General features: G+C 48.5%; 4 protein-coding genes across 5 annotated transcripts; 3 read left to right on the top strand and 1 right to left on the bottom strand.

Moving 5' to 3' along the window:
* Window positions 1–382: 382 nt before the first annotated feature.
* LOC120702546 (receptor-like protein EIX1) lies at window positions 383–6921 on the top strand. 2 transcript variants are annotated; one of them, XM_039986404.1, is made up of 3 exons: window positions 383–4480; window positions 4867–5871; window positions 5941–6921. In XM_039986404.1, exon 1 carries the CDS (start codon window positions 2072–2074, stop codon window positions 3200–3202), a length of 1131 nt encoding a protein of 376 aa, XP_039842338.1. In that variant the 5' UTR covers window positions 383–2071; the 3' UTR covers window positions 3203–4480; window positions 4867–5871; window positions 5941–6921. The 2 variants fall into 2 exon arrangements, with proteins under 2 accessions (XP_039842338.1, XP_039842337.1); XM_039986403.1 differs by having other exon boundaries at window positions 4867–6921.
* On the top strand, window positions 5163–5879 carry LOC120704954 (receptor-like protein EIX2). Its single transcript, XM_039989507.1, has one exon. It carries the CDS (start codon window positions 5163–5165, stop codon window positions 5877–5879), a length of 717 nt encoding a protein of 238 aa, XP_039845441.1.
* A 678-nt stretch (window positions 6922–7599) lies between the features above and the next one.
* LOC120702547 (proteasome subunit beta type-6-like) lies at window positions 7600–12817 on the top strand. Its single transcript, XM_039986405.1, has 8 exons — window positions 7600–7878; window positions 10623–10699; window positions 11096–11151; window positions 11321–11393; window positions 11508–11619; window positions 11874–11947; window positions 12047–12121; window positions 12531–12817. The coding sequence occupies exons 1-8, from the start codon at window positions 7740–7742 to the stop codon at window positions 12660–12662; spliced, it is 738 nt and encodes a 245-aa protein (XP_039842339.1). The 5' UTR covers window positions 7600–7739; the 3' UTR covers window positions 12663–12817.
* Window positions 12818–13466: 649 nt separating this feature from the next.
* On the bottom strand, window positions 13467–15695 carry LOC120702545 (acid phosphatase 1-like). The gene is made up of 3 exons (XM_039986402.1): window positions 14650–15695; window positions 14233–14442; window positions 13467–13884 (listed from the first exon to the last, which is right to left on the bottom strand). Exons 1-3 carry the CDS (start codon window positions 15309–15311, stop codon window positions 13707–13709), a joined length of 1050 nt encoding a protein of 349 aa, XP_039842336.1. The 5' UTR covers window positions 15312–15695; the 3' UTR covers window positions 13467–13706.
* Window positions 15696–20460: the final 4765 nt, after the last annotated feature.

Genomic DNA, 20460 nt, shown 5'->3' with positions numbered 1-20460 from the left:
TTGGGTTTTGATTTCCCTCCGTAAATCCACAAAATATAATTAAATTGTTCATTCATATCTAATTTTATTTTTTTCCTACTAAAGTAATTAAACTATACCTACTGACAAAAAAAATTTCTAAGGAAAAATTACCTGTACCTCTGTACTACAATGCTTGAGATTGGCGCGCTCTCAGACACAAAACTACTATGCCGTTTTACTGTAATTTTTAGATCTAACTCAATACATCGATACGATGTTGCTTCGAACATAGTAACATATAATATCTTCCTATTAATATTTTAGGTCCACGTTTTTTTATAGTCGCGCGTAGCGCGGTAACCTGACTAGTTTGCATAATAGACCTTAGTACTATTTATTTTCGTATGCCCCCCTCCTTTTCGCTCTCGTCCCCTCCCTTGAACACGGTGGCGGAGCTCCGGCGAGCCCTGCCTCCCTTGCGAGGTGGCCATGGGATTGGTTTAGGGAATGGGCATCCGCGTAGTATCCTCTTCCTCTCCTTGTTCCGGCAAGAGGACAAGGAAGACCCCAAGGCCGTAGCACTCCGCAGTCAAAGTGTTCGGCAACGCGGAGCAACCCCTACGCTCCGGGGAGGTCGGGGCCGTGGCCGCTTTGCAAGGCGCGGCATTTTTTTTGCGGAGGAGGACGCGCGGAGCCGCGGATGGAGACGGCGAGGCAGCGAACCTGGCCTCGGATGCGCCGCGCCGTTGCCTTGCCTTCCACTGTTTCAGGTCTACCCGCTAACTTCAACTAAGCTCCCACAAATCAGATGTTCCCGTTTCTGTTGCAGTGCGGTGCACCGTTATCTTACTCATTTGACGGGATTGTAGAGCAAATGTTGCCTTCCTTGTGTATAGATTTCTGACGGTTCAGTCAGAACACCTCAATTTATAAAAAATAGGTTTGTATTCATTCCATCTTCCCATTTATCTGATAAACCTTGACATAGCTAGCACCTCCCAATGGGTACAACAATCGTACTGCATGATAATTTTACTAAATTCATTATGGATGAAGCACAATAATAATAAGGAAACGATGTGGTCAGATTAGGATTGGGGACTTTCGGTTCAAAAAAAAAAAGGATTGGGGACTTGACAACGTTTCAGTATTTAATCAAGGAGTCATCCGCACACGGCACCCTGCTGATATCATTTGATTACTGCTGACTTGTGACTTCAAACCCTGCCGGCTGGCTGTGTTTTTTAGATTCCAATAATTGTGAAGTGAACGTCACATAGCAATGCTTGTAGATCAATAAGCATATTCAGTCAACTGGAAGCATTAAATCTTTTCAGTTACATTTTATCTGTACCAATCTACTCTAGAAGTGTTAAACGGATGGAAACTTGGGCTCTGGTAAGACGGAGTTACGTTTCTCAAGTAGTGCTTATTCTGTTCAGGCCTTCAGGTAGGATGTTTAGGCATTTGTTTTTTTTTCCATAGTACAGTGTTGGGATTCAATCAAATTTGTTCATTTTCTGTTTTCCTCTATGCTCATGCCTATTTTTTTAAAAAAAGAGTTCATGCCTAATTCTATCAGTCTTGCCAGATGTTCTCAGTGTTGTGGAGTTGAACTGGTGTTCGCCAGCCTCTCTAAACCACATGTCTATGAGCAGTGACACTATGATTATTGTGCATGGATGGAGGCCAGGGATGTCTTCCTCTTTTCATTTTGCTGATCCTGATCTTTGAGTTAGGAGTGAAGATCTAGTATCAGCTATAGCAAGTTTTCCTCTTTCTTCTTTCTGGAGCAGTTGAGTTGTCTTTTCTCCTAGGTGATAGCATTCAAAGTTATTGAACTGTCATGAACTTCAACCATGAAAATTTTCTTGTGCCAGCTTTCTTATAGTAGTTGGGCCTCATCCCAAAAAAGAATCTTATCTTGATAACACTAGGCCTCATCTCAAAATGCATCTGCAAGTTAATGGTTCATTACTAATTTTAATATGACCATAGGATAAAGCTGGCAGTGGACCATTCTTCTTGCTAATGTGGGCAGGTGTCTTCACTGGATAGTGTTTCACTTATAAACCCCCAAAGAGGCAGCACTTCCAACTTGACGAGCATCATGCGCCTTTCACTACTTCCATTGTTGCTCCTTTTGCAAGTGTTCACCAAAACCACAGCAGCAAGCACGTGTATTAGAAAGGAAAGAGATGCCCTATTCGATTTGAAGGCCACCCTTAAAGACCCTCAGGGCCTACTGTCATCATGGGCGGGTCCAAATTGTTGCAGTTGGTATGGTGTGACATGCCACAACAGCACTGGGCACATTATTAAGCTTGACCTCGGCAGCAATAACTTCAGCAAGGATTATGTTCTTACAGGTGACATCAGCCCATCGTTGACACATTTCACTCATCTGGAGTACCTTGATCTTAGTAGAAATGATTTTGGTGGTGCAAATATCCCTAAGTTCATAGGATCATTGAAGAACCTGAGGCATCTTGACTTGCATGGTGCTGGCTTTGGTAGGAAAATTCCCCCTCAACTTGGAAACTTGTCGAAGCTGAATTACCTTGATATTAGCTTTCCAAGTGACACCTTTAGTTCCAGTAGCTCTGTTGACGATCTCTGTTGGCTCTCTGGGCTTTCATCATTGGTTTACCTTGACATGTCATGGTGGAATCTTTCTGCTGCTTCGGACTGGCTGGAGTTACTGAACATGCTTGCTTCCCTTCAGGAGGTTCATTTATGTTTTACAAATCTTCAGCGTACCAACCTGAATTCTCTATCCCAGTCCAACTTCACGGTCCTAGATAGAATTGATTTGTCAAGCAACAACTTCAATTCTACCTTTCCGTATTGGTTAACCAGTATACAATCTGTCTCAGAGATCAACTTGGCCTATTGTGGACTTCATGGGCCGATTCCTAAATCTGTGGAAAATCTGACTCATCTGGAGTACCTTGATCTTAGTAAGAATGATTTTGGTGGTGCAAATATACCTGAATTCATAGGATCTTTGAAGAGCCTGAGGCATCTTGACTTGTCCAATGCTGGCTTTGGCAAAAGAATTCCCCCTCACCTTGGAAACTTGACCAAGCTGAATTACCTTGATATTAGCTATCCTAATGACAGCTATACTTCCAGCAGCTCTGTTAACAGTCTTCTTGGCTCTCTCAGCTTTCATCACTGGCTTACCTTGACATGTCATGGTGGAACCTTTCTGCTGCTTCAGACTGGCTGGCATCATTAAATGCTTTCTTCCCTTCAGGAGCTTAAGTTGACTAGTACTGATCTTCCATCCACAGACCTGAATTCTCTATCTCAATCCAACTTCACAGTTCTCAGTAAAATTGATTTGTCGGGCAACAACCTCAATTCTACCTTTCCATATTGGTTGACCAAGATACAGACTGTGACCGACATTGACTTGGCCTTCTGTGGGCTGTATGGGTCGATTCCTGAAGCCTTGGGAAATTTAACTGGCCTCACATACCTTATTTTGTCCACAAACAGTTTGTAAGGAACAATTCCAATATCAATAGGTAGATTATGCAAACTTGAGTACCTAGATTTGTCCAAAAACATTCTTGCTGGTGATATTGTCAACTTTGGGAAGGCCATGGCTACCTGCATGAAGCAACTATCTATAGTAAACTTGGGGAGTAATAATTTAACTGGTAGTATACCTGGATGGCTTGGGTCCTCCAGAAGACTCTTTTCAGTTGACCTCAGCAATAACTCATAATCGGGTCATGTACCATTCAATATCAATCAGCTCACAAACTTACATCACCTAGACATTTCTTCTAATTTTCTTCAAGGTGTCTTGTCTGAAGAACACCTAGCCAATCTATCCATGCTATCTACTCTTGCTATGTCCTCTAACTCCTTGAGGATTTCTGTGGGTGCAAACTGGGTGCCACCTTTTCAACTTATTGAACTCCAACTACATTCTTGTCCTCTAGAATCGCAGTTCCCGCAGTGGATTCACACTCAGACCAGCATTGCGATAATAAATTTGAGCAACACAGGAACTATGGGCCCTTTGCCTGAATGGGTTTGGACTTCATTGATGTCTCTCACTAGTTTGGATCTTTCCAACAACCAGCTCACAGGCAAGCTGCCAGCATCTCTGGAGCATATGAAGTCACTGCATTTCTTGGAGCTAAGTTCTAACCAACTAGAAGGTCAGATTCCTGATATGCCAAGAAGTCTTGAAGTCCTTGATCTCTCCAACAATTCTTTCTCTGGATCATTGCCCAACAGTTTAGGAGGCAATGACCTGCGCTTTATTTTCTTGTCAAACAATCATCTAAATGGGAGCATACCTGGGTACTTATGTGACATGGAATGGTTGTCGACAGTAGACCTGTCAAGTAACAACTTATCAGGTGAAATTCCTAATCAGTGGAAGCAGAGCACAACACTATTTGCCCTGGACTTCTCAAGCAACAACCTTGAGGGAGAAATACCATCAAGCATTGGGTCTCTTACTTCAATTTTTTCTTTGCATTTAAGCAGGAACAAAGTTATTTGGGATAGGGTTGGGGTGGCACCAATTGAGGAGAAACTTATCCAGCATCAGCTGAGATGGTTTGGACATGTTCAACGAAGGCCTCCTGAGGCGCCGGTGCGTAATGGGGTTTTTGAGCGGGTCGATAATGTAAAGAGGGGTAGAGGTAGACCTAAACTGACGTGGGATGAGTCGGTTAAGAGAGACTAAGGATTGGAATATCTCTAAAGAGATAGCTTTGGATAGGAGCGCTTGGAGACTAGCTATCAATGTGCCTGAACTTTGAATTTATTTCTTTCGGGTTTCATCTCTAGCCTACCCCAACTTGCTTGGGAAAAAATGTTATGTTGTTGTTGTTGTTGTTGTTGTTGTTGTTGTTGTTGTATTTAAGCAGGAACAAGCTATCTGGAGTCTTACCTGCCTCTCTAAGCTCATGCAACCTTTTGTTTATACTTGATCTTGGAGAGAACCACTTTGAGGGTTCCATACCTTCATGGATAGGAGATACTCTGCAATTTCTCATAATACTTAGGCTGCGTCAAATCAGTTCTCAGGAAATATTCCTGCTGGATTGTCACAACTACTGGGCCTTCAAGTGTTGGATCTTGCTAGCAACAAGCTTTCAGGACCCGTGCCCCGAAGTATTGGAAACTTCACCTTAATGGCTTCACAACAATCAAGACCTATTTCGCCAACGATGGCTTTTGATGGTTTTGGTGGCAGTATTGCCTATTACGAGAGTCTATACATTACAATCAAAGGAGAAGAAAGATCGTACACCAGGATCCTTAATCTGATGAAGAGCATTGACCTTTCTGATAATGATCTAACAGGAGAAATTCCCATCGAAATTGGAGCTCTTGTGGAGCTCAAGAACCTGAATCTCTCGAGAAATTTCCTCCACGGCCATATTCCAGAAACAGTTGGCAGTATGCGTTCACTGGAGTCCCTTGATCTCTCATGGAACCAGCTTTCTGGTGTGATTCCTCAGAGCATGGCACCATTACATTTACTAAGGCATCTCAACATGTCTTACAACAATCTTTCCGGGAATATACCACCGGGTTCTCAGCTTCAAACTCTCAGCGATGAAGATCCGTACATATATGTAGGCAACAGCGACCTCTGTAGCCCTCTTGTTCCTGAGAGCTGTGCTGGGAACAAGGAGAAACAAGCTGGTCATGAAGAACACACAGATGTCCACGATGTCTTATTGTTTGTATTTTCAGGACTCGGCTTCGGAATTGGATTGGCAGCTGTATGGTGGGTACTTATATTCAACAAGGCAGTGAGCATTGGCTACTTCCAGTTCGTCGACTCCATATGTGAAAAAATCTGTGATTGGATGATCCTATTGAAGATAAAGGTGAACATGAAATTGATGGGAACCAGAGCCCAGAATCAAGGTGATTGAACTTGCTTGAAATACTGGCAAGAAGTGGACTGATGCAGTAATGCTTGCTTCTCATATGCAGAGCCTATGCATCCATGTTGGTTAAGCAAGAACGTGCTATGCATGATCAAGATGGAAGCTGATAGTGTCCATGTACGATGTGTAGTTTTCTTCAGTCTCGAATTATTTTTGCGTGGAGTGTTGGATCTTTGTATCGCTTGTATGCAAAAGAACTAAGTAGCGCAAAGTATGAACTATCTTAAAAAAGATATGATGATGATACATTGATAGCAATAGCAGTATTTGTGATTTGCAGTTGCGCTGCGGTTAGCAGTGGCATTTTGTTGTAAAGGTTTAAACAAGAAATTCTGGAAGCCTTGAGCAGTTATATTTATGGAAGAAGAAACGGGGACTACTGACTACTTGTGTGTGCCCTGCTTGTATGGCACATCATCGCAGAGGAATCATCGATCGGTGGGGGAGAGGATTGCGTCGATGTGCAGCCAGTAGCCAGCAGCACACACACCTGAATCTTTACCAATGGCTTCGTTCCGGCGCCAACCACAGCAGCGCAAGCGACCACTGCACGAACACGAAGGGCAAAACCGCCACGAAGATCATGGAGAAGACGACAATAATCTGGGACTAGCTCCGCGTTCCTTCTTCCTCGTCACGGCGACAGGGCGGCGGCGTCGGCGGCCTCCGGACCGCTAGTCTCTAGACGCGCCGCCGCCGGCACGAGTACGATGGCAGGTCTCCGCGGCGAGGAACGCAACCTCTGCGCCGGCGAGGGAAACGGCAGGTGCCATTATCAGCAATAGCGAGGTCTTCAGGGACGACAAGCGGACATCGCCGGCGGCGTCGGCGGTCGGGCGGGTGCCGGAGAAGGCCTGGATAATGGAGGACTGATCAGCAGGAGTTAGGTCCAAATAGGGACTCCGACTCAAATGTAAATAATCGGATTGTGATTAATAATCGCGATCCGAATTAGCGGCTAAAATGTAAAAATTAGGGATTTTGATGGTCCAAATAGGGACTGATCAGCAAGCACTTGGCATTTCCAGTTCATCGGCTCCACATGTGAGAAAATCTTTGGTTTGATGGTCCTACTGAAGATGAAGGTGAGCAGGAAATTGTTGGAAATAAATTGGGATTCAGTCAACTGAAATTGCAGGAACTACTGGCCACAAGTACACTGATGGCTGTTTCTCATCTGAATCAGCGACATCATCATCTGGCCGCTAGATGTCACTTTGTCGTCTTGAATTCCTGCATGAGAGTCTGTAATTTCCAAGTACACTGATGTCCAAGAAGCACAAGTTACGCAAGTTCGACTGATGGGTGATGACAGTAGCTCAATAAGCAAAAGTAGCACTTCGTGCTTGTTATCACAATGTAATGATTGATGATAAGCTGTCGGTAACAGACTCACTGTTCAATACAGAGGTGCGTTGTTGAGCCTCCTGTGTAATCACAGTAACAGTTCTCACTGTCACTCTGTCAGTGGTTTAACACGGGTCGATGATGCCGGCTTTTTTTTTTTCTTTTTGAGTGGCGATGATGCTGGCTGATGGCCCGCGGTTTTTCAATTCTCCTGAGCCCAGTCTCCTCCAGGTCTCAGGCTGCAAACGAGCCCAACGTAGCCCAGCCGAGCCCGACTAGCACATGAGCTGATGCTTGGGCCCGGCCCAACAGGCCGCGCCACACACCAAACACGTCGTCGTCGTCGTCTCCTCGGTTTCTTTCTTGCGAGGGAGGCAGAAGCCGAGGCGTCTCGAGTTCTCAACCTCTGCGCTGCTGAATCGAACCAGACCAGACCGCCACCGCCCCACCTCGCCTCGCCGGCTAGCTTTTCGCCGCCGCGGATTTCGCCGCGCCGCCATGGACGCCGCGCACTCGAGCAGCTCCGCCGCCGCCGGCGAGGCCCCGACCACCGGGGAGCACCGGATGGGGACCACCATCGTCGGGGTCTGCTACGAGGGCGGCGTCGTCCTCGGCGCCGACTCCAGGACTAGCACTGGTACGGACTTCTGTTCCTATCGATCTGGGTATGCCGCAGGAGAGCCTGCCGCGGATGGGGGTAGATTTGACGTGGGGATTGCGTTGCGGGCCTAGGTTTTCGCTTGGATCGTTGGGATTCAGGCGATGTCTACTTCCTTTCTAGTTTAATAACTGTTGGGTTCATTGTTAGTTTCGACTTGCGAGATTAGAGGAGCTTTGTGCTAGCAGGAGGGGGGGGGGTATGCTGAGGCCTGAAGGAATTTGGCTGTTCTCTGCAGCCTGTTTGAATCGTCAGATCATTGATGGAAGAGTTTTGCTCTTTTTTCTGAGGATTTTTTTATAGAGTAGCCTAACTCTGAGCAGTACCTTGTTGTATCGCATCTGTGATTAAACTTAAACTAACATCCATTGTTGATTGAAGAATTTTGGTGTTCCTAAGAAAAACCTTGTTGAATAGCCCAACTCCGAGTCTCTGAATAGTACCTTGTTGTATTACTAAAAATGACATCCACGGTAATTAACTTTTTTGCTGTGATATTATTTGTTGTGACAACAAACGGTGAGAAGATGTGCTCACTTTTGTTTCAGGGATGAGTTTGGTGATTCAGTAAAATAAATGTCCACCATTCCATGATAGTAGTAGTTGTGAAAAATGAAAGATGAGATCGTGTGCTACTTTGGTGTACTTTTGTGTCATGTATTCTTGCAATTTAACTTAGGTAGTGTTTACTGTGAAGATGCCTCTGCAAGTTCTTGTGGTCTATAAGTAATTCCGAGAAATGCTTTTGCTCCTGTTTACACGGAATAAGTTCAATGATAAGCTGCTCCGTTCTTGTTTTTTCTAGGAATAAGTCCAGATTTCCCCCCTCAACTCTTCCAAAAGTCTAGAATTCAACCTCCATCTATAAAACCGGGTAGCTGACCCCCCTAAACTATCCAACCCGGGTATTGGACCCCTGAGCTCACCAAAGGCTGTTTTTCCATCTGATGTGGCGTCCACGTCAGCCCGGAGCAGAGGAAGAGCCGGGCGGCACCTGGATCGGCCTCGTCAACGCGGGAGGAGAGAGCCGGCCCCCGCACGCTCCAGCTCCGCTGGCTGGGCGGAGGGCGCAGCTGGATTTGGCCGACGGAGGGCGCGGCCGTGGCGGAGGGCGCGACTGGGCGGAGGGCGCGCGAGCTGGAGGCGAGCTTGCGGCATGGCGTGGCCGGAGGAGAGTGCGCTCGGAGGGAGCAAGGGAGGGCGCCGCCGTCCGGGCCGAGAACGGCCGACCTCGAGGCAGCCGTGGTGGTCCGCCTCGCCATGGTGGCCCGCCAGCGGTGCAGCACGCTGGAGGCGGGGCGGCGCGGCGTGCTGGATGCGGGGCGGCCCCTCGCCTCGCTTCGCACACCTTGCCGGGGGGGCGGAGGAGGCCCCTCACCGCTCTAGAGCTCGGGAGCTCCGCCCGCAGCGCCGCTAGGCCGCAGCCGGGCCCTAGGCCGCGGCCGAGCTCCAGGGCGCAGGGAGGAGGGAGGAAGTGCAGGGGCGCCGGACGATCTCGCCGTGGAGGGAGGAGGGGCCTACCACCAAGCTCGAGCCCGTTCGAGCGCCGCCGTCCGCCGAGGGAGGAGTGGCCGAGCTCAAGCGCCACCGTCCGTGCCGGGGAGGGCCGAGCTCGAGCGCCGTCGTCCCGCGCGCACCGGCCGCTGCTCGCCGTCCCGCGAGCTCGCCGGCCACGCCGGAGAGGGAGGTGCAGGGAGGAGGGGCGCGCCGGAGTGGCCGAGGCGAGCCGGCGACGGTGAGGTGGCCATGGCGGGTGGGGAATAGTTGATTCCCGGCCGGCCGGTGGCCGGAGCTCGGCATGGAGTACTTGCGCTAGCCATCTGCTTCCGCGGATTGAGCTTGGGGGAGACGAGCGAGAGAGAGAAATTGAGCCAGAGAGAGAAGACGCTGGAGGCGGACCGGCGTGGCGTGCTGGAGGCGGGGCGGCCCCTCGCCTCGCCTCGCGCACCTCGCCGGGGGCAGGGAGGAGGCCCCCTCGCCGCTCCGGCTGCCCGCTGCGACGGCGGCTTGCCTGCGCCCGCCCGCCGCCCGCACCGCGCAGCTCTGGAGCTCGGGAGCTCCGCCCGCCGCGCCGCCAGGCCGCGGCCGAGCTCTGGGGCGCAGGGAGGAGGGAGGAAGAAGTGCAGGGCGCCGCCGGATCTCGCCGTGGAGGGAGGAGGCCAGGGGCCTGCCGCCGAGCTCGAGCCCGTTCGACCGCCGCCGTCCGCCGAGGGAGGAGTGGCCGAGCTCGAGCGCCGTCGTCCGCGCCGGAGAGGGCCGAGCTTGAGCGCCGCCGTCCCGCGCGCGGCGGCCACCGCTCGCCAGTCGCCGTCCCGCGAGCTCGCCGGCCGCGCCGGAGAGGGAGGTGCAGGGATGAGGAGGAAGGAGGGGCGCGTCGGGGAGGCCGAGGCGAGCCGGCGACGGTGAGGTGGCCGTCTCGCGCCACACGCTCGCCATCTCCCTCCACTGAGTTCGCCGGCGCTAGGAGAAGAGAGAGAGAAATTGGTAGGATCTATTTTAATGCCCCCTTGCCACCGTGGACGCCAGTATGTCACGAAACCAGACTGGTTTGGACTAGGGGGGTTCGGTGTCTAGTTTTGGACGATTGAGGGGCGTTAATTGGCCGGTTTTGGACTTCAGGGTTGAGTTTTAGACTTTGGGGAGAGTTTAGGGGGGTAATGTGGACTTTTTCCTTTTTTCTAGCATCATGTTCACATCTTTTTGTTTCCTGCTTGGATATATAGGAATGTACGTGGCCAACCGTGCTTCAGACAAGATTACTCAGCTGACAGACAATGTGTATGTCTGCCGCTCTGGATCTGTAAGTGCCCATCTTATTTTCTAGATTGAATCCTTTTACTTGTTGTTTTATCATGTTATTGTCATTAAGATGTTTGAGAAGAAACTTTAATTGTCATATTAATATGTCCGAGTAGAAACTTTTTGCTCAGATCCCTTTAACATGTTAGTACTTTCTTTGATGGGACCAAGTTCAGGACAGTTGCTTATATTTGACTGTTGGTCTGACCCAGTCAAGCAACATTAAGATACTATAGTTATTCATATTAATGTTTTTTATTCTGCGTTGTCTTCTATTATCATAATAGAAAGGAATTCGCCATGCACAGTCCCCTGCGTAGGGGCAGAGATGGCAAATTTCTGTTTGTAAATTGTTTATTTCACATGTAAGAATCTTAGTATTTTCATTTTCTCACAGGCTGCTGACACACAAGTTATTTCCGACTATGTGCGTTATTTCCTCCACCAACACACGTAAGTTTGTTCTTCGTACATAAGTACATAACCTAATATTGTTTAATCTTCTTGTTGAATAATTTAATAAACTGTACAAGACTTGAGTTCTTTTTTATAAATACATGGTATACTGTTCTTGAAATTTCACTTGCACGGTAGCTGATGATAAAGTTGCCTCCCTGTGCAGAATTCAGCTTGGGCAACCAGCTACTGTTAAAGTTGCAGCCAACTTGATTAGGTTGCTTGCTTATCAGAACAAGGTATGCTTCATAGCTTTCTAGCACACAGATTGTTAAAATTCTAGGGATCATTTTTCACGTTTGTTGTTAAGTTCTCAATGAATTTCATTATGAATATTTGTTGTCAATGTCCAGAACATGTTGCAAGCTGGCATGATTATTGGAGGATGGGACAAGTATGAGGGAGGCCAAATTTTTTCAGTTCCCCTTGGCGGAACAATTCTGCGGCAACCATTTGCAATTGGAGGTATATTTCATCCATGCAGTTACATGGTTTCTTTTTTTTTAAAAGCAAGCACCCTTGATGTACCTTGCCATTTTTCTCCCAAATCACTTACTGTTTGCATTTTTGCATTAATTTGAATCTTCATCTCCAAATCTTGTTAAGAAAAAACTTGCTTTTCTGAGAAATATGAACCATATTATTTTACTAATCCTCTTTACTGTGTTATATCTTGTACTGTTTTTGACTCTTATGATGTTATCTCTGACATCTTGCAGGTTCGGGTTCCAGTTACCTGTATGCGCTTCTTGATCATGAATGGAGAGAGGGAATGAGCCAGGAAGAGGCAGAGGTGTATCCATGAGTTCCTTGTCTGGATACTAATACAAGATAATAGAACAAAATTGGGACCAATTTTTCTAACTGATCTTTTTTATCTTCATATTTACAGAAATTTGTGGTGAAGGTAGTTTCCCTTGCTATGGCCCGTGATGGTGCTAGTGGAGGAGTTGTTCGTACAGTTACTGTAAGTTCTCTTTTTTGTTCGCTGATTGTACTTCCCTTTGTTGAGAAATACTGAAACATCATAAACACCTGAACTTGTTGATGCCATGGATTTTCTTCTCTCATGTTATTTTTGGCACTTATACCTAGCACAATGGGTCTCGTGATATCTTTCAAAAGTAAAACTAATGAACTGTAATTCAAAATTGTAACTGTTCATTCAATGTCTTGGATGGTGTGATATCCTGCCTTTATCATGTAAGATTGATGTATGTTGGTAGCATTTTCTGAAATGTATTTGAATGGTGTTACAAGGGCAATTGGAATGCCTTAACTATGTGCTGCACCCTGTTTACACTGATGATGTTACTTGATTCACTTATAACATCCATTCAATGAATTCCCTGTTTTCTGATTTGATTATGCCACAGATAAATGCGGATGGTGTCAAGAGGAACTTTTACCCTGGTGACAAGCTTCCGCTGTGGCACGAAGAGTTGGAGCCCCAGAACTCATTGCTTGATATTCTCGCTGCTGGGAACCCTGACCCTATGGTGCAGTGATTTGCTCAAGTGTCTCACACACACCTTTGTGAAATTTCCTACTGTATGAATTGTTCAAGATTTTAAGTGAAGAATTTGAAACAATTCCTGCTGGTACACCAAAGTGTTTACTTTTATTATTATTATTATTATTATTATTATCACGCCTTAGTAAATTCCTATTCGGCAGATTGTGATAGGTGTTCTGAGTTGTGGTTAGTAATCAGAGTTAAATGATTAGCTGTTTACTGTGATGAGAATACGACACTGTGATCTGCCCAGCGGTCATATAAGGTGATGCGGAATTGCATATGGGTGCTGTGTATGACAGTATGAGCCTACTGGTATGCGGTATCAGTGATGCCTTCCCCATTAGCAGCCATTTGGTGAGGCGCGTTCTGACTAAATATTACCCTCAAAATCAGAAAATCGCTTACCTTTGCTGTGTTACGCTTCAAAGTTTTAGGACGCAACCCTGCTCGTTGAAACACTAAAGTGAAAATGATGCGGCCGTGTGAATTTAGAAACAGGGATGACCTGAACGTTTAAAGACACGACCAAATTACAAAAACTGAAAATTCTCACTCTATATTTTTTTTCTCAAATACGCATGAGAGATGTGTATAATTACATGCATATATACGCTGAAGTATAGAGGGACTGGCAGCAGCATTTTCAGTATAGGGTTAGAGGAGATGCATAAGAAACTTTTTTTTAAATAAGCATCAAGAAACATTAAACTCCCTTTCTGGCAGCTGCAAGCTCTGCAGAAACTGTCACCCTGTAGTTTTCACTTTTCAGTGCAGGGCAATACCGGAACCCCAATTATTCACAAAGTAACTCGTCGCATTTCAACCAATTATTCATAAAGTAACTCTTTGCATTTCGAACTTACAGACAATGTATGCAGTATACTACATGGAGCTAGTGAAGCTTTTGTACAATTTAAATTCCATTGCCAGATTATTCTCAGTTTCCATCAGTCAGCATGATGTTGAATTGGGCCTGGTGAAAAATGCATCAAATAAAACACGGCATTTTCACCCGCCCTATTTTCAGTATCTGTCATGGGATATAATACATTGGATTGGGGAGCTTGAAGGAGCGAACGCTCATGGGCGATCCCAGCAAATCGCTCCATTGGTCACCAGAGTTGCCTAGAATCCTGTACCCCTCTTCTTCCATTTCTTTCCTCTTTTCTGACTTGTAGACTGTCGCAGCTTTCTCGCGGTCACATGCCGCCCTGGAAATTGGGAGAGACACATTTCAGAGCGAACACCCAACATAATTGCATGAACATTGGAGTTCGTTGAAGAATAGTGAGTCATACAAAGTGCCGAGGCGACAAATTTGACTGAGCTTAGAAGATGTCAAGTTCAGCATTCAACCAAAAGGATTTTGACCCTTAGCTAACATTAGCTACTTGGATGGATTGTTGGACAGGCACATCAATAGCATAGTGGTAAAACATTTGGATCTCAAGCACCTCATTCAGTATTCAGTATTAAAGCAGGGCAGCCAGCAAGCAAGATTGATGTGTGCACTTGCAATGGTAAAAAGCAGTTGACTGAAAGTAATGTGCGAGGTATACCTGAGTATGAGCTTGTCCCAATCATGGAACCCCTGTTTCTTGAGGTTCTCCACGGTGACGCCCTGGTGCCCCTCGCTTCTGCCCGTGAGCAAGAAGGTCTTGAACCCAAGCTCGCGAACCTCATTGTACAGCTCCAAGCTGGAGGGGATCGCACGCGCCTCGCCCCTCTCCACCCACCTGTCGAACTTCTGGTGGTCGAACAATTCAAGCCTGCGGTTTGAAATCAAGAGCACCGTGTGAGCGGTGCATGCCTAACTTTTGCCCTGCCCTGTCTAAAGTTTTGCCATTTTGGGTGAGATGCGTCAACCAAGGATTTGATTCCGCGATGGATTTCGTGGCCTGCCAAATTGGGGATTTCGTGCTTACATTTCTGCCCTTTTTGACGATGGGAACGCGTGAGGCGAGAGCACTACTCACCCGTAGCCGTGGTCGGCGTAGTAGGGGAGGTTGGAGAGCAGCGTCTCGTCGACGTCGAACACCCAGGCGTCGCGGCCGTCGCCCCGGAGCGGCGCGGCGCGCGCGTAGGCGGCGGACTCCCGCGCGACGAGCTCGAGGTCGGAGCGGTAGGCGACGCCCGTGACGTAGTCCCGCACGTGCGCCGCGCACCCCGGCGGCACCGCCTTCCACGGCGCGAGGTTGTTGGCCTCCGCCGCGAGGCGCCAGCTCGCGCAGCGCACGTCTGCCGGCACGTCGTCCCCGCCCCGCGGCCCCGCCGCCGAGGACGGCGGGAGGTCGATGGCGAGCGGGCGCGGCAGGTGCTGCTGCTGCGCGTCCGCCGCCGCCACGTCCTCGGAAGCATCCTGCGCCGGGGCGGCCGGCACCAGGTCGAGCTCCACCTCCAACGACGCCGCGACGGCATCCGCCGGCACCTCGCCCAGCGCCTCCTCCGCGGCCGAGGACGGGAGCTCGATGATGAGGGGGCGCGGCAGGATGTGCGGCGGAGGATGCTCCGCCTCCGCCTCCTCGGACGCGTTCTGCGCCGGCGCCGCGGCCTCGGCGGCGGCGGCGGCGAGGAGCGGCGCTAGTAGGAGGAGGATGAGCGTCACGAGCAGGCGGACGAGGCCGCCGCGGCGCGCCATGCCGCGCTTGCCGTTACCCCCCGGCGGCGCGGGCGAGGCCTGGTCGTCGATGCGGCGCCGCGTGGGGCCGGGCCCCCGGCGTCGGGGGACGGGCAGGACGGGGGGGCGGGGCAGGCGCGGGGCCAAAGCGAAGGCGCGCAGTCGCGGGCGGTAAATAGCCGGTTGACAGCGAAGCTGGGAAGGAGGAGGGGGCGGGGAATGCGTGGCTCCGGCGGAGGGGGATGGCGCCGCGCCGACCGGTAGGCTCCGTTAAATAGGGAGGCGTGCTTCTCGTTTGGCGCTGGGGTGGGGGGAGAGAAGGGAAGGCAAGGCCGAGGCGGGTGTGGGCGGCGGAGGAAGTCCGGCCGGCGGAGGGGGAAGAGGAACAAGGATTCGAAATCTGAGGGAAGCGGATCCTTAGCGGTGGGGCAACCGTGTGTGGTTACGTGGCGGCCACGGGTTGGTTGTGCGCGCGCGTCGGGCGGGGCAAGGTCTTGGCGCGCGCGTTCCGTGCGTGCTCCATGCATGATGACGCTGCCTTGGGGCCCGTTTGGATGCGTAGCACAAAACGTGTTAGGAAAAAAATCTTCAATGCATGATCCATTAAATAAAATTTATTTGTAAAATTTTTTTATAGATGTGTGTAATTTTTCGCAACGAATTTAATGATAGTAATTAATCCATGATTGACTATACTAATTGTCGGGTACCACGATTAGGGGCACCCTAATCGGGGTAATAAGATCACTTTAAAACATAAACACCTGTTAAGGCAACTGGGCCCACGAAGGCCCACGGCCTGCTTCCCATCCGGAAGAAAGGAAAGGACTCAAAGAAACACAGCATGCGGCCCATTCGCATCCCCCTCGAACCCGCGAAAACGATCTCCGCCTCGCTCGAGGGCTCCCCTCGGGACCCTCGACCGTGCAACACACCTCCGCCTCGCTCGAGGGTCGCGGATCTACCCTCGAGCGGGTGACTCATCTCCGCCTCGCTCGAGGCCGTCTCTCGGCACAAGGGACAAACAGCCCCGCCGCCCAACCGCCCGTCGTACGAAGGCATTAAAGGCCAGCCACTCCGCCACGGCTCAAAGGACGGGCTGCGTCAGACTGCCACTCCCACAGTGGATGTGACCGGAGTCCCATCCGCTGATTTCGGTCACCGCTCCGCCGCCCCAGTTGCTATAGCAACACTGTGGGACCTGTGATGCGGGACAAGACGGGCCCGGCACTGCTCCCGTACTGTTCCGCCGACACCGACCATCCGGACTCACCTCCCCACTAGGGAAGGGGTCCGGCGATGTCACGTGTCCTTTCGAGAGGGGCACTCAGCATGCACGGGCGGAGCCCCGGACCTCCCCCCTTGTGGAGTCCGGGACCTCCGCGCGTCCCCCGGACCTCCTAGTGTGCACGCCCGCACTCCGACCAGGGGGTCCAGGGCCGCCGCGCGCCCCGCTACCACTGCCGCTGGTGCATGCAGGACCCTAATCCGTAGGGCCCACCGAATGCCACCGTGCCGTATATAGAAGACCATACATCAGCTACGACCACGCCGCCTGTAAGGACACTGTAGGACGACTAGCGCGATCTTCGCAGAACCAAGGACGAAATCCAGGACGACAGCGATGCGCGCCGCCTTCCCATAGTGTACTTCCTATAGTATCCAACCACTGTACCCCGCGATTCAGGGGAAAACAACGACTTCTATGCCCCCACTCATGTGCACCGCCCCTCCTTGGGACTATAAAAGGAGGAGGCGGGCTTCCTTTTAGCCAGGCTGGCTGGTTGGTCTCTGGCTCTCTGGCTTTTCTCTCTTCTAAGAGGACGTTCAGGGACTACTGAGCACTCATCTCCGCCGACTCCACTTCTAGCAGAGATTTGGGAGCTTCCCTCCCTTTCTCGTCTTGCTTGTATCCCCTGCTACAAGCACTCCGGGTGCAAGATAATATAGTGCCCTCGCACACCCCCTTTGCTGGACGTACGGCCTCGCGACCGGAACCAGGATAAACCGCGCGTTACTGTGTTGCCTCTTGCATCATCATCTGGGACGAGGAAGCACGCCACATTTACTAGTTGGGATCCGGGCCCCCTGGGTCGGGACACCGACACTAATGTTACAATAACTATTCTCTAATCGTGTGGTCAAATACCTCATTAGATTCGTCTCGCGAAGTAGCATAGAAGTTGTGGAGTTATTTTTGTAAAATACTTTTATTTAGTACTTCTAATTATTAGTCAAAATGAGCTATAGTGTTTTGTGCTACCCAACCAAACGGGCCCAAGGTGACGTGGCCATTGATTTTCCTAGTGGATTCTTTGACTTCCTAAAGCGAAGTCACAGCTGACATCCTCCCTCTTTGATGCCATTCGTTTTATATCTAACGGTTGACAGCATCTTCCAGCTTTTTTGGCCAGCCCAGACATAAGTCTCGGCCCATGTAAAGGCCCAGTTCGCGGATAGGTTTTTACCTTTTCTCCATGCTATGCTTCTGGCTTGTGCTTATGGGTAACAAAAAGAATCTTGTATCCTTCCCTCTCCTTGTTCCCAAAAGTGAAAAATATACTCATATTTGTTCATAATTTGTGCAGTATTCACTGATTTTTTGTCTTCTAGTTAAGATTCAATGGCACAACCCAACAAGTAAGTTCCGTTTACATTCGAAATTTCTTTGCTTTGTTTGTATCCAGTAAGTTAGGTTTACGAGATGAAAATTTACTTGGTGCTGCACGTCTAAAGAAAAAGGAATTCAATAAAAAAATTAAGGAGACATAGAACTTGGCTCAGAAGATACTTGGTGGAGATTATTTATTATTATTTTGTGCATAAAATAGTTCAAAAAGACTAAAGTGAAATGCTTATTTAATTTTGCACTAAAATATTGTGTTAAACTCGAGGGCAGATCATTTGTGTCATAATTTAAATTCAAGCTAAGCTCATTTGCGCCATAAGTTGGGCTGACTGTTGTGCACTAGAAAACTAAGAGATGCAGCCACCGTAGGATGTAAAATGGGTGGCATCGGAGAGGGAGGAAGTCAGCTGTGACTTCCCTTGAGCAAGTCAGTGAATCCACGCCGTCATTTTCCACCGCCGCGTCCATTGGATGACCAGACCTCCAGGCTCGCGTCGCGTTTGGAGCTTTTGAATGTGACCCACGCAACGCAACCGGAGTTAACTGCCTACCGGCGGCCAAAATCGGCTAAGGCGACTTGATTTGAAAAAATTCATGTGGATCTGAACGTTTTCATCAGTTCTCCTCTAATGACCTACAAACTTGACCAAATCTTTTTTTTTACCTATGGTGAATGGCAGCAACTTCCTAACTTTCTTTAAGGTTGCTTCAAAGACAGAGGCGACGCCACGTTGAGATGTGCACCATATAAACTTCTTTTTTCCCACTCACCAAGGTTGTATTCACAATATTTTTTTAAGGAGGCTGAGATTCTCCTTTATCTAAAAAATATTTTTTTGAGGGGTAACACAGGAGAGAATCCCCACCAATATATTATTGTCGCTGACCGTCGCGTGAGGGACCGCGCCACGTGGCTGTGCAATGCCGCCGCTGCGGTCCCTGCGTATAGGAGCATATTTACAGAAGATTTTTTTTTGCGAGGAGTTTACAGAAGAATTTATTTGCAGCATCAATTGGTGATTGGTGCCCAAGCTGAGTGGCCCGATCCAACACAAGCTGCAACGGTTGTTCCATGGCGAGGATGAATGAATAGCATTGGAGAGAGGGTATCGTAGTCCACGACGGTGTTTGATTGGTTGCAGGCACAGGTTTGCCATTTCCATGATCCTTGAGGCCGGATGTTGTAGCCCATAAAGTTATTCTGAATGTCAAGTCAAAAATTCTCAAGAATCCCGGGTATCAGGGGCCTTATTTTCTTCCTAGCTGCATCTACTGACATGCCCATTCTTCCATGGGTGAAGGCTTGTTGATGTAGCCCATAATTGATAAAATTATAGGTCACTGTTTCACAATTATTCATTATCGGTGTAATAGGCCATGCAAGAAAAGACACCTCAGGAATCGACCGAGATGGGTCATGGGTGAAGGCTTGTTGCTGAGTCCAGACATTAATCAAAGGGACATGGTATGACTGACATATGCCAGGCATGGTGAAGTTTGTACAGACGGAAAACATATTTATGCGCAACTTTTGTTTTTGAATGAATATTTCATGGCGAAGTTTGTAGAAACCTTCCTTTCCCCCAGCTGGTCTAAACATTCGCTTAACACTCTATAAGGCTGGGCATAGTAGTCTAGTGGAGTTAATCAGCTTAGTCAATTTTTATATGTTTATAGACGTCCTGTTTTACTATCCTGAAAATACATGTTGTGTTATGCAAAGAAACTAACTAGACACTATGCTAAAAAGGCAAAGATATAATTATAAGCCATGTTTTTACAAATAAAAAGAAAAGTGCGACATGATGCGGACATTCCTCATGCTAGGGTTCCCTCCGGTCCGTTCCCGGAAGATTACTATCCATGATAAAAACACAGATATTTGGGGAAGATTCATTACTTCGGGAGGACTGAGGATTCGAGGTGCGTGTAATCTCTAGACTAAAACTTTTCTAGCTTCAATCAAGATTATAGAAAAACATCAACATCTACAACATCACATTAATTTCATTGTATTATATTGACATTTGTTTAGTATCCTACACGTTTGTTATATTTTTCTATTAGGACAATACAATTTGATTTGAAACGGGAGTATAACGCGCGGCCACATTCCGTCCCCGAGCTGCCGAGCAGGACAGACACCTGAGTAGTGGGCACACATAAAAGCAGATGTATCTGAAACAGCGGAGAGGTTACACTGTTCAGTACATAAGTGAGCCAAGCAGGTTTCTTTAGGCTCTCAATGAGGCGGAGGTGAGCGAAAGCTTGTTCAAAAGTAAAGCAAAACAAACACAGATACAAAGGGCATTTCCCACAAGGAGACCCAATCCAGAAACACACAATCGGACTTCATCATTAGCCCAGCAGTCTTGGTCAGGCCCTCATGCTTTCCGCATCGCACCTACATAACAAAGGAAAGTGTTGCAACCAAATACTATCCACATAATAACATTCTTCCTAATTATCAATACGCACCTTCCTCATCCGCAGCATCGGACCACTGAACACTTACTAATCGATCCTCCAGAGGAATGATCG

This window comes from Panicum virgatum, chromosome 4K (assembly GCF_016808335.1).
Source record: "Panicum virgatum strain AP13 chromosome 4K, P.virgatum_v5, whole genome shotgun sequence".
In the NCBI taxonomy this organism is placed as follows: Eukaryota; Viridiplantae; Streptophyta; class Magnoliopsida; order Poales; family Poaceae; genus Panicum; species Panicum virgatum.
Note: the sequence above shows the minus strand (reverse complement) of the source record. Positions and strands in the feature narration are given on the sequence as shown.